Consider the following 16,794-nt stretch of genomic DNA (forward strand, 5'->3'; position numbering starts at 1 on the left):
CCCTGCTCTCTCTCTATATAAGAGCAGGGCAGGAGAGAGAGAGAGAGAGATCTCAGTCACTCGCTGCCGGTTGCCCTCCCTGCTCGGAGGATGCCGCTGTACCGGGTGACGGTGGCCACGGGCTCCTTCCCCACCGCCGCGACCTCTGACGCCATCTCCCTCACCCTGGTGGGGTCCCGCGGGGAGAGTGGCAAGCGCCGGCTGGACAGGGAGGGGGCAGGGCTCCTCGCCGGGGCAGTAAGTGTGCACGGGGGGGTAGAATGAGAGGGACAGATCGGACAGCAGCACGGGCTGAGGGGGCAGGCTAAGGCCAGGGCTGGATCCTGCCCCTAGAGCTCAGCTGGGGTTGGTTTTTGGTTTTGTTTTTGGATGACAGCGCCCGAAGCTCGCAATGCATGAGCAGGGCTCTGCCCTCCTGACTCTGTCGGACACTGCCCCCCCCCCCCCAATCCCAGGGGACCGAGGTGCCTCCGTTACAGCCGACTTCTCCCCGGGCGCGCAATCGCCCCTAGCGCCTCCTTGGCAGCGCGACTCCTTATTTAAATATTGCCTGGGGGCGCGTTAGGAGCCCTCAGCGCTCGCTTTCAGCGCATTTTTTTTAATTTTTTTTTTTTGCATCGGCCCCGTTGTGTTCATCCCGATGCAGCAAGGAGTTTTGTGCAGGTTAGCGCCCCTCTCATGCAAATCCCGGGCCGACGATGGCGTTAGCTATGTTATTACCCCCCCCATGCAGAGAGCTGCTCCGGCTGCAGACTTAACTCCCAGTGCACGGTAAAGTTTGCAGGGCAGAAACTGGGGGCGCCGGGACCTAATGTCAGGATTTAGCTTACTGCATCGGGAATTACACTTTTTTATTTTATTTTATTTTTTTTAGCATGCACATTATTAAACTATGAGCTGCCGTTCAGCTCAGCTTATTACATTCAGCCCTGGAGCTCAGGCAGGGGAGAAGAGCTCTCTGCTTTAGCTTCAATCCCTCCCCTCCCAGGCTGTGCCGGGAACTGGAGGGGAGGGGGCGAGCCTGGAGCGGAGCAGACCCACCCCCCCCCCCCCGTCCTGCAGGGAACAGGAGGGGGTGCAGTGAGGTTGGAGTGTCTGTATATTTCTATTTATAATTTGTAATCACTCTTTTTTTTTAAATGTATTTATTGTGTATTTAGCTTATGTCTTTTCATTGGTAATTCAAGGTGAGTTACAGTCAAGTACAGGAAGTATTTTCCCTGTCCGCAGGGGACTTACAGTCCAAGAGGTCTATGTACTAAAAGTTTTCTCCCAATTGTGTATCTGTGGTCAAAAGTCTTGGTAAATAGGGATCTGCATTTGTGACCGAGGCAATGGAGGATGAAGTGACTTCTCCAAGGTCACAAGAAGTAGGGGTGGGATTTGAACTCTGGTTTCCTTAGCTCGCAGTATACTGCTCCCCTGGTCTTTAGTTGGGGGGGGGGGGGGGGGAACGACACATTTGCTAATGCGTAGTTTCTAGGTATTCCGGCTTGTTCTATTTCCCCACTAGGAACGTGTATTGCTAATAATACATTTCACTTTATAGCCCTCATTTCCAAATAATGCTAAAGGCAGCTTATGGCATTTATAGGATTCAGATACAACAAGTCCCTTCCCCAAAGAGCTTATCATTTAAGTGGGTACCCGAGGCAACAGGAAATAAAGCGAATTGCTCAAGGTCACAGGGATTGTCAGTGGGGCAAGTGGTTTCCCTTTCCCACTGCTGTAACCCTGCTGGGAAGAGAGCCCAGGGTAACCCTGCAGTTCTGTTGTTGCTGTTTGAGTTCTGGGAGTCGGTGCCGTTTTAGTACGGCAGCAGGCTTGCTTCTGCAGGTCCCGAGTGACTCTTGTGCACTCCGCGATGTATCTGCTAAATGGAGGGCGTTCGTGTCACCGTTACTGAGGCGGCAAGATACATTTGAAACTTATTTTTTTTTTGGCATGGTGAGTAGTAAAGGGAAACGTCCTAGTTCAGGACAGGCCGTCATTTCAGAGACCACCCTCAGCCACGGCAGAATGGGTTGCTTTGAACTGATAGAGACGAGGCGTTCATCGGACATCGGGACGCGATTTCTGAAACCTAAGTGCACTGCATGCTTGTATAGGAAAGAAAGTTTGATATTTAAAAGTCTGAGGGTAATTTCCAAGTCTGTACAGTTTGGTGCAAAGTCTGGGGGTACGTTTACTGTTTAAGCTTTACCCCAGTTCTCTTGACCGTATGTAGTTTTAGGCGGTGTTAGGGCGCACAATTCCCAAAAAAGCCTTTTTAACCAGGTACAATGAGATTTACCTATGTAAATTCCCTAAGGCACCACCTGCCTCTTGCCGCTTTAGAAAACTGTTTTTCCTACGTCCAGTTATGTGTTTCCCATCATGATTGTTGAGTTTAATTATCAAAATCTCAGGGGAGGGGTGGCCTCTGGGCCTGAACGTTAAAGGTCGGGGGAGGGGCTCGAGGTTTGCCTAGGCACCGGCCCTCCCTTTGTTTGATGCTGGCATTCAGCGAGGGAGCCCCTCTCCCCGCGCCCGATACGTCAGGCAAGGCTGCGGGGAGCCCGCCTCCTAACTGCCGGAAGCCGACCGGCGTGACCCCCGGTGCCCAGTGCCTGCTTCTAACCCGGCCTCCCCTCGCTCAGGTCGACGAGTGCCAGCTCAGCACCCACGAGGACTTGGGGGAGATCCTGATGGTCCGACTGCACAAGGAGCCCTACGCCTTCTTTCCCGAGGACAGCTGGTACTGCAGCTCCGTCGCGGTGGAGGGCCCCGGCCAGAGGACCCACGTCTTCCCCTGCTACCGCTGGATGGAGGGGTACCTCACCGAGACCTTCCGAGAGGGAACAGGTGGGGCCAGGCACTCAGCTCATAGCGGTCCCCTAAGGATTTCATGCACCTTCCTCTTACCTCTGCATAGTCTCCTGGTTTCTTTACACCTGTCTCATGCGTGCTACTGTCTACCTGTCTCTGAGCTAAACAGGGGTATCAGTGTCATCCCTCTCATTTTGGCTTTTCCTTTTTTAGCTAAGAAAGTTACCGATGACAGGAGCCTCATCCTTCTGGAGCATCGGTGCTCTGAACTGAAGTGTAGGCAGGAGTTATACCGGTGAGAGCATGTGTTGGGAATTTGGGAGTGTGAAGTCTCTTGGGGGTCTAGGGTATACAAAGTCTCTGGCAAGTGCCAGTCATATGGGGTAGGGACAGATCTCTGGGATCAGGGCATCTGACTGGCGTCTTTTGCAGGCCCGGATTTAAGCTCTAGGCCACATAGGCCTCGGACTAGGGCAGCAGATTTTGAAGGCGCCTAAGAGGTGCCCTCTCTCATTTATTTTAGTGCCATGTACCACTGCCACTTCAAAGAGGTACCGTTGTGGCTTTCTTGCCAAACAGTTCTCCCCTGCTTTGCAATCTCTGATAGCGAAATTCCCCGCTATGCAAGTTTTTGGGAGGATACCCTGCCCTTGCCCCACAGTGTTGCCTAGGGGGCGCCAAAATCTTAAATCCGGCCCTGGTCTTTCGGTCTCTCTTGTTGTTGACATGTTGCCTGGGGTCCTTGTGACCCTTCTGGTTGTGATAGGTTGACTGTGGCCCTTGCATCTGTACTACTGTTGATGGATTGGCTGGGGTCCTTTGGTCTCTACTGCTGGTGACTGGCTCTAGTACTTGAGGCTCTGCTGTTGATGGACTGGCTGGGGTCCTTGAGTGTCCGCTCTTGGTGACAGGCTGACTGAGGTCCTAGTATCTCTTGTTGATGATGGATTGGCTGGGGTTCTTGAGTGTCCGCTCTTGGTGACAGGCTGACTGAGGTCCTAGTATCTCTTGTTGATGATGGATTGGCTGGGGTCCTTGAGTGTCCGCTCTTGGTGACAGGCTGACTGAGGTCCTAGTATCTCTTGTTGATGATGGATTGGCTGGGGTTCTTGAGTGTCCGCTCTTGGTGACAGGCTGACTGAGGTCCTAGTATCTCTTGTTGATGATGGATTGGCTGGGGTCCTTGAGTGTCCGCTCTTGGTGATAGGTTGACTGAGGTCCTAGTGTCTCTTGTTGATGATGGATTGGCTGAGGTCCTTGAGTGTCCGCTCTTGGTGACAGGCTGACTGAGGTCCTAGTGTCTCTTGTTGATGATGGATTGGCTGGGGTTCTTGAGTGTCCGCTCTTGGTGATAGGTTGACTGAGGTCCTAGTGTCTCTTGTTGATGATGGATTGGCTGGGGTCCTTGAGTGTCTGCTCTTGGTGACAGGCTGACTGAGGTCCTAGTGTCTCTTGTTGATGATGGATTGGCTGGGGTCCCTAGGCCTCTGCTGCCATTCATAGATTTTCCAGGGGTTCTTAGGTCTCTGCTGTTGGTGATCCGTTGCCTGGAGTCCTTGAGTCTCTGCTGTAGGTGATGGGCGCCTGTGATTCTTGGGTCTCTGTCACTGTTTATGGCTTGACTGGGGGCATTGGGTCTGTGTTGCTGGTAATGGATTGGCTGGCGTCTTTGAGTCTCTGGTGTCAGGATTGATTGGCTGGGGGCCTGGGGTGGGGGTGGGGTCTGCTGCTGGTGATTGGCTGACATAAATTACCGATGTCCTTATCTTTCCCCAGATGGAAGGATTTCCAGCCAGGCTGTCCACGGTGCATTGATATAGATTCCATGAAAGACTTAAATTCTGATGCAAAATATTCCCTTGTGAAGCTGGCTCCGCCCATGCTGATCAGGAGGCCTCAGTAAGTTACCATCAGCCCCAGGATGATCTATCTCCTTGTCTCCAGGGTCTCTGGTTCTCATACCTGGCTTTTCTCCTGTGATTCTCAGAAATGTGGAGATTAAACTAGAGGCATTTAGAAAAGTCCGGGGTAACTGGAAGAGCCTTCAAGAGTATCAGAGGGCTTTGTCTTTCGTCCAGACACCTATTTCAGGTTGGTGCCTATGGCCTTTGAGAGGCAGGTCACCCCAGCTCAGAGATTTATATCTCATTTTATTCTATGAACGTAACATTGTAAACCGCTTTGAATAGTTTCTTGGAGCGTGTGGTATATAAGAGCTTTTAAGTAAAAAATGCATCGCTCTGTCTCAGAGTACGTGTCTCAGCATTGGAGGGAAGACTCTTTTTTCGGTTACCAGTTTCTGAATGGAGCACACCCAAATGTAATCCGGAGATGCAACAAAATCCCGTCTAATTTCCCAGTGACTGGGGAGATGGTTGCAACATCCCTCGGGGGGTCCACAAACCTGGAGGATGAACTGAAGGTAGGAGCACCGACTGCTCTCAGCCCCAGCGCTGGCACGTCGAGTTCCAGTCCCTGCCTGGGCCCTCGCTGATATTCTCTACTATCCCCAGAGTCGTTCTGATCCTCTGCCGCCACTCCTGACCCCCTCTGTACGCTCTACCATCTCCAGACTCACTCCGTGCCCTCTGCTGCCTCTCCTGGACTCACTCTGTTCGCTCTACAATCTGCGGACTCGTCCTGTGCCCTGCCTCTCCTGGACTCACTCTGCACTCTCTGCCAGCTCCCAGAATCACTCTGTACGCTCTACAATCTGCGGACTCATCCTGTGCCCTTCCTCTCCTGGACTCACTCTGCACTCTCTGCCAGCTCCCAGACTCACTCTGTACGCTCTACAATCTGCGGACTCATCCTGTGCCCTGCTTCTCCCGGACTCACTCTGCACTCTCTGCCAGCTCCCAGACTCAGTCTGTACGCTCTACAATCTGCGGACTCGTCCTGTGCCCTGCCTCTCCTGGACTCACTCTGCACTCTCTGCCTCACTCCGCACTCTCTGCCAGCTCCCAGACTCACTCTGTACGCTCTACAATCTGCGGACTCATCCTGTGCCCTTCCTCTCCTGGACTCACTCTGCACTCTCTGCCAGCTCCCAGACTCACTCTGTACGCTCTACAATCTGCGGACTCATCCTGTGCCCTGCCTCTCCCAGCTCACTCTGCACTCTCTGCCAGCTCCCAGACTCACTCTGTACGCTCTACAATCTGCGGACTCGTCCTGTGCCCTGCCTCTCCTGGACTCACTCTGCACTCTCTGCCAGCTCCCAGACTCAGTCTGTACGCTCTACAATCTGCGGACTCGTCCTGTGCCCTGCCTCTCCTGGACTCACTCCGCACTCTCTGCCAGCTCCCAGACTCACTCTGTACGCTCTACAATCTGCGGACTCATCCTGTGCCCTGCTTCTCCCGGACTCACTCTGCACTCTCTGCCTCACTCCGCACTCTCTGCCAGCTCCCAGACTCACTCTGTACGCTCTACAATCTGCGGACTCGTCCTGTGCCCTGCCTCTCCTGGACTCACTCTGCACTCTCTGCCAGCTCCCAGACTCACTCTGTACGCTCTACAATCTGCGGACTCATCCTGTGCCCTGCTCTCTCCCGGACTCACTCTGCACTCTCTGCCAGCTCCCAGACTCACTCTGTACGCTCTACAATCTGCGGACTCATCCTGTGCCCTGCTTCTCCCGGACTCACTCTGCACTCTCTGCCAGCTCCCAGACTCAGTCTGTACGCTCTACAATCTGCGGACTCATCCTGTGCCCTTCCTCTCCCGGACTCACTCTGCACTCTCTGCCAGCTCCCAGACTCACTCTGTACGCTCTACAATCTGCGGACTCGTCCTGTGCCCTTCCTCTCCCGGACTCACTCTGCACTCTCTGCCAGCTCCCAGACTCACTCTGTACGCTCTACAATCTGCGGACTCGTCCTGTGCCCTTCCTCTCCCGGACTCACTCTGCACTCTCTGCCAGCTCCCAGACTCACTCTGTACGCTCTACAATCTGCAGACTCGTCCTGTGCCCTGCCTCTCCTGGACTCACTCTGCACTCTCTGCCAGCTCCCAGACTCACTCTGTACGCTCTACAATCTGCGGACTCATCCTGTGCCCTTCCTCTCCTGGACTCACTCTGCACTCTCTGCCAGCTCCCAGACTCACTCTGTACGCTCTACAATCTGCGGACTCATCCTGTGCCCTTCCTCTCCTGGACTCCCTCTGCACTCTCTGCCAGCTCCCAGACTCACTCTGTACGCTCTACAATCTGCGGACTCGTCCTGTGCCCTTCCTCTCCTGGACTCACTCTGCACTCTCTGCCAGCTCCCAGACTCAGTCTGTACGCTCTACAATCTGCGGACTCGTCCTGTGCCCTTCCTATCCTGGACTCACTCTGCACTCTCTGCCAGCTCCCAGACTCACTCTGTACGCTCTACAATCTGCGGACTCGTCCTGTGCCCTTCCTCTCCTGGACTCACTCTGCACTCTCTGCCAGCTCCCAGACTCACTCTGTACGCTCTACAATCTGCGGACTCGTCCTGTGCCCTGCTTCTCCCGGACTCACTCTGCACTCTCTGCCAGCTCCCAGACTCACTCTGTACGCTCTACAATCTGCGGACTCATCCTGTGCCCTGCTTCTCCCGGACTCACTCTGCACTCTCTGCCTCACTCCGCACTCTCTGCCAGCTCCCAGACTCACTCTGTACGCTCTACAATCTGCGGACTCATCCTGTGCCCTGCTTCTCCCGGACTCACTCTGCACTCTCTGCCTCACTCCGCACTCTCTGCCAGCTCCCAGACTCACTCTGTACGCTCTACAATCTGCGGACTCGTCCTGTGCCCTGCCTCTTCCAGCTCACTCTGCACTCTCTGCCAGCTCCCAGACTCACTCTGTATGCTCTACAATCTGCAGACTCGTCCTGTGCCCTGCCTCTTCCAGCTCACTCTGCACTCTCTGCCCGCTCCCAGACTCACTCTGTACGCTCTACAATCTGTGGACTCATCCTGTGCCCTGCCTCTCCTGGACTCACTCTGCACTCTCTGCCAGCTCCCAGACTCACTCTGTACGCTCTACAATCTGCGGACTCGTCCTGTGCCCTGCCTCTCCTGGACTCACTCTGCACTCTCTGCCAGCTCCCAGACTCACTCTGTACGCTCTACAATCTGCGGACTCGTCCTGTGCCCTGCTTCTCCCGGACTCACTCTGCACTCTCTGCCAGCTCCCAGACTCACTCTGTACGCTCTACAATCTGCGGACTCATCCTGTGCCCTGCTTCTCCCGGACTCACTCTGCACTCTCTGCCAGCTCCCAGACTCACTCTGTACGCTCTACAATCTGCAGATTCATCCTGTGCCCTGCCTCTTCCAGCTCACTCCGCACTCTCTGCCAGCTCCCAGACTCACTCTGTACGCTCTACAATCTGCGGACTCATCCTGTGCCCTGCTTCTCCCGGACTCACTCTGCACTCTCTGCCAGCTCCCAGACTCACTCTGTACGCTCTACAATCTGCGGACTCGTCCTGTGCCCTTCCTCTCCCGGACTCACTCTGCACTCTCTGCCAGCTCCCAGACTCAGTCTGTACGCTCTACAATCTGCGGACTCGTCCTGTGCCCTGCCTCTCCTGGACTCACTCCGCACTCTCTGCCAGCTCCCAGACTCACTCTGTACGCTCTACAATCTGCGGACTCATCCTGTGCCCTGCTTCTCCCGGACTCACTCTGCACTCTCTGCCAGCTCCCAGACTCAGTCTGTACGCTCTACAATCTGCGGACTCGTCCTGTGCCCTGCTTCTCCCGGACTCACTCTGCACTCTCTGCCAGCTCCCAGACTCACTCTGTACGCTCTACAATCTGCGGACTCATCCTGTGCCCTGCCTCTCCTGGACTCACTCTGCACTCTCTGCCAGCTCCCAGACTCAGTCTGTACGCTCTACAATCTGCGGACTCGTCCTGTGCCCTGCCTCTCCCGGACTCACTCTGCACTCTCTGCCAGCTCCCAGACTCAGTCTGTACGCTCTACAATCTGCGGACTCGTCCTGTGCCCTGCCTCTCCTGGACTCACTCTGCACTCTCTGCCAGCTCCCAGACTCAGTCTGTACGCTCTACAATCTGCGGATTCATCCTGTGCCCTGCTTCTCCCGGACTCACTCTGCACTCTCTGCCAGCTCCCAGACTCAGTCTGTACGCTCTACAATCTGCGGACTCATCCTGTGCCCTGCCTCTCCCAGCTCACTCCGCACTCTCTGCCAGCTCCCAGACTCACTCTGTACGCTCTACAATCTGCGGACTCGTCCTGTGCCCTGCTTCTCCCGGACTCACTCTGCACTCTCTGCCAGCTCCCAGACTCACTCTGTACGCTCTACAATCTGCGGACTCATCCTGTGCCCTGCTTCTCCCGGACTCACTCTGCACTCTCTGCCAGCTCCCAGACTCAGTCTGTACGCTCTACAATCTGCGGACTCGTCCTGTGCCCTGCCTCTCCCAGCTCACTCCGCACTCTCTGCTTTACAGGAAGGAAACATCTTCATTGTGGATTATAAGATCCTGGATGGAATCCCTGCCAATGTCATCAACGAGCATCAGCAGTACATCACAGCCCCCATGTGCCTTCTGTACAGCACCCCCCAGGGCGAGCTGATCCCCATCGCCATTCAGGTAACGAGTTTTTCCGGTCTCTGTGCAGGTCTCCCCCTGCCCCCTGATACTATAAAATGCTTTTTTTTCCCCCCCCCCCTCCCCCCCCCCTTCCCGTAGCTCTGTCAGAACCCGGGCCCAGAGAGCCCCATCTTCCTGCCCAGCGACTCCGAGTGGGACTGGACCCTGGCCAAGATGTGGGTGCGCAGCGGGGAATTCCACGTGCACCAGGCGCTGTCCCACGTGCTGCACACGCACCTCCTGGGGGAGGTCTTCTGCGTCTCCACCCTACGCCAGCTGCCCACGTGCCACCCACTTTACAAGGTAAAGCGGCCACGATAGGGGGGAAGTCGCTGATCTTTCCCCAGAAGACACGGCCACCTCCTAAAGGGTCCGACCTGCCCCCACCTTCTCTCCCCCCCCCCCCCCTGGCGGTCAGATGGGCGGCAGTGACGGCAGGCCAGCGGCTTGGGTAGGTAGCAAGCACGCGTTCCCCGTCACTGCGGCTGCCCCTCCTCCATCCTGCGCGTCCTGATTACAAAAGAAGGGTGCACGGGGGGAAGAGCAGATGAAGAGATGTGCTAACCATGTCCCCCAGACTGCTGACCTGGCACTACCCCGAAACCTAAGAGCACCCTGAAGGGTAGGAGGGAGAGAGATGATAAGGAACCTGGGAGTGGAGAGAAGGAGGAAAGGGGAGGTGGAGAAGAACCTAAAGGAAAGGAGCGGGGGAGAAAGAGAGAAATCCCCAGTGCAGGGGGAAATGGAGCCTGGCAGTGGAGGGGATGGAGAGGAACCTGTGGGGATATGAGCAGGAGAGGGAGCTTGATGAGGGAGGAGATGGAAAGGGTGGAGGAAGATACATTTAAGGGGCTTGGGAGATGGAGAGGTGGGGGAGGGAGGTGGTGGGGGAGGGGATGGAGAGGAAGCTGGTAGGGGTTGGGGAGAGAGAATGGGGAAGGAGTAGGTGGGGAGGACCCTGGAAGGAGCAGAAGGGAGGGGGAGAGAGAGAAGGAGGTGATGATGCATCCCCACCCTCTGTACCCCTTCTTTTAAAGATCCCAGATCTGCCCATGTGTGTCGCGTGTGAAGCTCAGTCACATTTCCTTTCCCATGTATGACCAGGACTGAAAAGCAGCACAGTCGTGCATCTTGGTCTTGCTTTAGTAGGTCAGAGGACAATGTCTTAAAGAACAGGAGAGTCCTGTCTAAAGGAGACACCTGGCAACGCCACGGGGAAGGGGGGGTCAGAGGTTAAGTGAGACTCCAAAGACTCTTAACAGGGCAACAGGGCCTGAGCAATGACGACTGGTGGGCTGGGAGGACTGGTCTATCCTACGTACCAGCCCCTGATCCTATTTCCTCCTCCTCCTCCTCCAGCTCCTGATACCGCACATGCAGTACACGCTCCAGATCAATGTCCAGGCTCGGGCTTGGCTACTTAAGGCTGGAGGAATCTTGGATCAGGTGAGAGATGCCTCGCCCCCCCCCCCCCCCATCCCCCGAGCAGACACGGGGAGCTGCAGCTATGCTCAGGGGCGGGCGTGGACTTCTGTGGGTGCAGAAACTGTACAAATGTGCCTGCGAATGTAAGATGTTTATTGATTAAATACTTTATTTTGCCACGTGGGACTTCCCTCCCTTTGGAGTACAATCTATAGAACTCATTCATGAGCCTGTAAGGCAATGTCTTGTTAATCTTTGTGAGGCAGAGGCAATAAACTGCCCCACAATGGGCTAAACACCAGCCAGTCTCATCCCCAAGGTCTGAGTAAATAGCCAGGCCTTGGCTTGTTCATGAAACTTTAAATAACGTTGCCCTTCTCTATGGAGCTGCTAGACCATAACAGCTAACTGCAGTGTTACAAGTTAAAGTCCGTGTCGGTATTCTGCTGTGGCGACGACGCGGCCTGGGTTCCTCTCCTCACTCCAGGCCCAGCACGGCGAGCAGCCTGTAGGCCCGCTTTTCACTGCCTGTATGTTTTGCAAATCAGGTATTAGCGGCCGGAGGGCCCGGGCTCCCCCTGCTTCTGAAGAGAGGCCTGGCGACCTTGACCTATGCCTCTCTCTGCCTCCCGGAGGACATCCGAGCCCGAGGGCTGGAGTCGCTGCCAAATTTCTACTACCGAGATGACGGGTTGAAGATCTGGAACGCGCTGGGGAGGTGAGGTGCAAGAGCAATATGGGCGTGCGTGGGTGTGGTGATGGAGAAGGCATTATTTGAACAGACAGAGAGGACGGCTGGCAGTGTAATTGACTGCTGAGAGCAGGAAGCTTTGATACTTGCAGACCTAGTTTACAATCCCACTGCTGCCACCAATCTCACTGAGAGAGAGCGCAGACTGCGACTCCTGAAGACCCAGGTTCTAATTCCGCTGCTTCCACCGGTCTCACTCTGTGACCGCCGGTCGGTTCCCCCCCCCCCCCCCCCACCCAAACCTGTGACGCTTGCGGGATCAGGTTCCGGTGCCACTGCCGACACCAATTAACAAGAGTTTTCTGGAGTTGGCAGGTTAGGAAGAAAGGGACGATTGTCGAAGGCGGCTGACCGCTTGCATTCAGGAAAATATCACGAGGCACGATGCAGAGATTCGGCCAACGTCATTCTTGTCCTCCCCTCTTCTCTCAGTTTCGTGTCCAGCGTTGTTAATTTTTATTATGAGAGCGACTGCTCAGTGCAGCAGGATACGGAGCTGCAGTCCTGGGTGGCAGAAATCTTTCAGGAGGGACTGCTGGGGAGAGCATCTTCAGGTAAGAGAAACCTTATGCCAGGAGGGAGAGGGAGGTAATCTGGACTCTTACTGGCAACACTCCCCCCTGCTTACATTTTATGTGGGCAAACAGGGGGACAAACCCACTGTCCGACTGCCAGCACCCGGCCCCATTTAATCCTCAGGGACCGGAGGGTCACATTCTCCCTCTGCCGCCCTGTTCCCTGCACAGATGGAATTAACCTGCCGTCCCGAGGTCTCCGAGCTGTTATACGGCTGGGATTCCTGGCTGCTGTGCTGCGTGGTGACGGAACGGCTTCTCTCTTTTTTTCACCTTTCAGGTTTCCCATCCGCGCTGCACACCTGCACCGATCTCAAGACGTTCCTGACCATGGTTATATTTACCTGTTCTGCTCAGCATGCTGCTGTCAACAGCGGGCAGGTACGAGAAATCCCGTTTCTCTGCTGCTGTTAACAGTTCCAGTCCCAGGCTCTGTCACTGACTTTCTGTATCTGGATCAGTCCAAATCACTTTATCTCCCTGTGCCTCAGTTCTAATCCCAGTTCTGTCACTGTGTGATCTTGGGGGAGTCACTTTACCTCCCAGTGCCTCAATGTTAATCCCTGGCTCTGCCTCTTTGTGTGTGACCTCAGGGATGAGTCACTTTATTTCCTTATATCTCAATTATAATTCCTGGCTCTGTCACTCACTCTGTCTGAGTGTGACCTCAGGGGAGTCACTTTCTCTTCCCGTGGCTGTGCTGCTGGCTCCCTACATGACCCGGGGCCTGACCCCCCTCACCTGGGACCTCACCGCCGGTCATACAGTTTTGCAAGTTAATTATTTTATCTGTTGCTTACTAAGAGGTTCTCTCATCTCTGTTTCATGCTGTGGGGGCTGCAGTTTGACTTCCTCTCCTGGCAGCCCAATGGGCCGGCTTCTATGAGAAATCCCCCTCCCAGCAGCAAGGGCACTGTCACGCTGAGGAGCATCCTGGAGACCCTGCCGGAGGTGAACAGTACCTTCTCCATCATCCTTGCACTGTGGATGCTGGGTCGTGAGCCAGGAGAGATGGTAGGAAAGCCTAGACTGACAGACTAAATAATAACAAATCACCGGGACCAGATGGTTTTCATCCCCAGAGTTCTGAAGGAACCCAAAAAATGAAATTGCAGACTTGTTTCTAGTGATTTGCAACCTATCATTTAAAGAAGCCATGGCACCAGAAGACTGGAGGGTGTATCTTATGATATGTGGCTTTGACTCTGTAAAGGGAATCAAATTTGTTTTCATTTCATTGTTTATTTTTATTTTTTAAATTGTTTTTATTTGTTTATTTTTCACAGAGTCCTTTAGGGACATACCCAGATCAGCACTTCACAGAAGAGGAGCCCCAGCGCTGCATCTCAGCCTTCCAGAAACGCCTGGCAGAGATCTCCTGCAAGATCGATCGCAGGAACTCGTCGCTGGAACTGAAATACAACTATCTGAACCCCAGGAACATTGAGAACAGTATATCCATCTAGCAAGAGACCGCAGACCCCCCCCCCACCCCCACCACAAAAAAACAAAAACAAAACCTAAACAGAAATTTCCAGCAAGGTGTCAGATCTCGCAAGTTCCCCACAGACTCTTCTGGTCCTGCGGGTCCTCAGCAGAGGAAGGGAAAACCAGGACTTGGGGACAGACTTTGCTTTCCACAGGGGTTGTTTGACTTGCCCTCTTATTTTGCCAAGACGGCTCCCCTTTTCAGTGCTGCACTTTCCCGACTCCAGTGCAGGTCTCTCCGTCTCCCCTGTGCAGATTGTCTGTCTGCGCGTTGCCGACACTGATTGCATTTGATTTTTGCGATCTGCCTCCCCCCTCCCGGTCCCTCACTTCTTGCCTGACGTCACTCTGATTCTGCTGCCCTGCCTGGCCAATGCTGGGTTTCTCAAGGGTAATGCAGAAAGAGACCAGCCTGCCCAGTCCAGTCTGCTCGGTTATGCCTGTCCACACTGCCAGGGGTCCAGCCCAGCTGCCGGCCCAGAGAGTCAGTGACAGAGCCAGGATTAGCATTCAGGCACAAGGAGATACAGTGACTTCCCTAGCGTCTCACACACACACATAGTGACAGAGCCGGGGATTAGAACTGAGGCTATACGAGTGCCTGGTCTTTCTCCTTGATACCTGACCACCTTGGGCAGGTGAGAACGTGCGGCTCCCCCAATTCAGTTCACACCCGGTACGCTCTCTTCTAATGTCAACCTTCCAAGGTCTTCCCTGAAAACCTGACCTCCCACGTCCCCTGCATGGGCTTGCTGGAAGGACCCAGCTGCTAATTTAATTCTGTCATCGCCATCCATGTCCCCGTCTTGTGCTCGTCTCCCTAAACACCTCCCAAATTACCCGTTCTCTTCTCGTCACCCTAACTTTCATGCCTATTTAGTTTCTCTGTACGCTGCTCGGGGATGATATTCAACAGGACGGTCCTAGCTCGGGGGAAGTAAAACGGTTATTCCGGTCATTCCTGTTCCTACTGCAAGCTTGACTTCCAGGCTGGGCTGCAAGGTCGGAGCCTCCTAGGCAGATCAGAATGGGAGATGGAAGGTGTTTGGTTCTGCTCTTGTACATTAAAGTTAGTTTCGGAGGGATCCAAGATGGCGGAGAGGTAAGACGTGTGTGTGAGCGTCTCTCCTTCCAGTTTGCCTTACCGTAGTTTGATGCCGCAAGAAGAGAGCGAGGGAGCGGCTCCTCCTCGACTCCTGCGATTTTGGGACCAATGGACGCCCATATATACGTCGGGGAGTTGAGACTCCAGGCAGGAGCTCGCTGGCAGCGGTTCGGAGGGAAGATGAGTCCGGAAGCAGCCCTGAGCAGTCGTTGGTATTCTCGCCGGAGGATAGACGCCGGCCCGAAAACCCAGCGCAGAGACACGCCGAGCAACAGAGAGAGGAACCAGAGGTACAACAAATGGGTGCCTCGGGGGTACCCTCTCTAGAGCCTACGTTGTCGGAGGGAAGTCTCTCCACGATATTACATCCGGGTTCCGAGTCGGGAGAAAGACTCGAAGCGGATCAACAAGTGGAGAGAGGGGAGACGCCAGAACTGCCTCGAAATTTGAGAGAAGGGATTTCTGCTGGCGCTGGTGAAGATTTTCAATTCTGTGAGCTGGTAAGACCACAAACCTTTACCTTACAGACTATTTGGGAAGCAATAAAAGAAGCTAATAGCAATATCCAGCGCCAGATTTTATCAACTGCTAAATCTGTGGAAAATCTAGAAACAAAAATGCTGAATGTTGAAAAAGATCTTTTGGAAAAAAACGAAGAAAATACAATCCGTAGATGTAAAAATTGAAAGTATGAATAATCTTCAAAGTGAATTAATTAAGGAGAATCAAATTCTTCATCAGAAAGTGGAAAATTTGGATAATCAGATGCGTGCTGGACATCTGAGATGCATTAATTTCCCAAAACTGCCGTATATGGCTGCTAAAGATCTATGGAGGAAATATGTGATTGAAAATTTAAAAATTACTGAAGAGACGCTCCCTATTATATCTAAAGTCTTTTATATCCCACCAAAGAAAAGTATTGAGTCTGATTTAGATAACTTTCAGATATTGGTCCCTAGAGAAACACCAACTATGGATATCTCAGAATTGCTTGAGCAATCGGAAGAAAGTGTAGCTACCCCAACAACCTTGATAGTAGTTTTTCTACTTCAATCTGACAGAGAATGGGTCTTTAAGAAATATTTCTCTCATCGAACTGAAACTTTTTTTTGGCTTTAAAGTTCAGATATTCCCTGACCTCTCGAGGCTGACGCAGAAAAGGCGTCAACAATTTTTGTTGTTAAAGCCTCAAGTGTTGGAGATGGGTGGATTGTTTTTGTTAAAGTTCCCTTGCAAGTGCTTGGTTAAGTTTCTAAGCAATTCTTTTATGTTTTTTCAACCCTCTCAATTAACATCTTTTATCGCTAGTAAAAAAAAAGGTTCTGTTGTATTCTCCTCTCCTGTAACTTGATATGTAAACTTCTAAAGGTGTGTCAAAAGGTCTGTTAGAAAAATAACTCACCCAATATTTGATTATTGATGTACAAATTTCCTTAAGGTTGTGTGAATCTTGGATCCATATTGTGGGCTACAAAATATACTACACAGATTTGTATAGTTAGGATTACAATTGAAATTATTATTATTAGATGGAAATTTGCTATGGTCCTTATTTTGTGTTGTTTATTTACTTAATGATTTGAATCGTGTGTAGTGTATGCATTTCAATTTCAAGTATTCTTGAATTAAAATTGTAAAACTGATAAATAAAAAAAAAAAAAGTTCATTTCGGTTGCTTCCCGCCTCCTTCTGGTTATTTCCATCCAGTGTGCGTGCACCTCTCACCATCATTCTCCTCTCTATGGCTCCCTTCTAAGTTGGACCCAAAACATAAAGCAGTGGCAGAAGATCCAAACTGCCTTCCACAGGGCCCCACCATCTCCGCCCACTGCTCCTCAGCTGGTAGAGCGCTGCCCTCAACCTGTTGAACCAACCCAGCAACCTCGGGGGGCGGGAGCAGATGCTGAAACCCAAGTGCACTGCGTCTAGCGCTCTCCCTCGATCCAACTCTCTGGTCTCCCAGTCAAAGAAATTGACAAGATTTAGCTCTGGTAAAACCCAAGCTGCCTCGGATCTTGCAATCCACTGGATTCCAAAAA

General features: G+C 53.1%; 1 protein-coding gene across 2 annotated transcripts; it reads left to right on the plus strand.

The window, feature by feature from the left end:
* The first annotated feature begins 52 nt into the window (after positions 1-52).
* ALOXE3 (arachidonate lipoxygenase 3) lies at positions 53-13,797 on the plus strand. 2 transcript variants are annotated; one of them, XM_029580957.1, is made up of 14 exons: positions 53-237; positions 2,640-2,844; positions 3,022-3,103; positions 4,585-4,707; positions 4,796-4,899; positions 5,058-5,230; positions 9,265-9,408; positions 9,508-9,711; positions 10,768-10,854; positions 11,382-11,551; positions 12,017-12,138; positions 12,440-12,540; positions 13,003-13,173; positions 13,446-13,797. In XM_029580957.1, exons 1-14 carry the CDS (start codon positions 91-93, stop codon positions 13,623-13,625), a joined length of 2,013 nt encoding a protein of 670 aa, XP_029436817.1. In that variant the 5' UTR covers positions 53-90; the 3' UTR covers positions 13,626-13,797. The 2 variants fall into 2 exon arrangements, with proteins under 2 accessions (XP_029436817.1, XP_029436818.1); XM_029580958.1 differs by lacking the exon at positions 9,508-9,711.
* Positions 13,798-16,794: the final 2,997 nt, after the last annotated feature.

Source organism: Rhinatrema bivittatum, chromosome 16 (genome assembly GCF_901001135.1).
Source record: "Rhinatrema bivittatum chromosome 16, aRhiBiv1.1, whole genome shotgun sequence".
In the NCBI taxonomy this organism is placed as follows: Eukaryota; Metazoa; Chordata; class Amphibia; order Gymnophiona; family Rhinatrematidae; genus Rhinatrema; species Rhinatrema bivittatum.

Coding starts and splice junctions, on each gene's coding strand:
- ALOXE3 (XM_029580957.1), top strand. CDS start 91: ATGCCGCTGTACCGGGTGACGGTGGCCACGGGCTCCTTCCCCACCGCC. Junction 9,409..9,507: donor TGATCCCCATCGCCATTCAG/GTAACGAGTTTT, acceptor CCCTTCCCGTAG/CTCTGTCAGAACCCGGGCCC. Junction 12,541..13,002: donor CTGCTGTCAACAGCGGGCAG/GTACGAGAAATC, acceptor TGGGGGCTGCAG/TTTGACTTCCTCTCCTGGCA.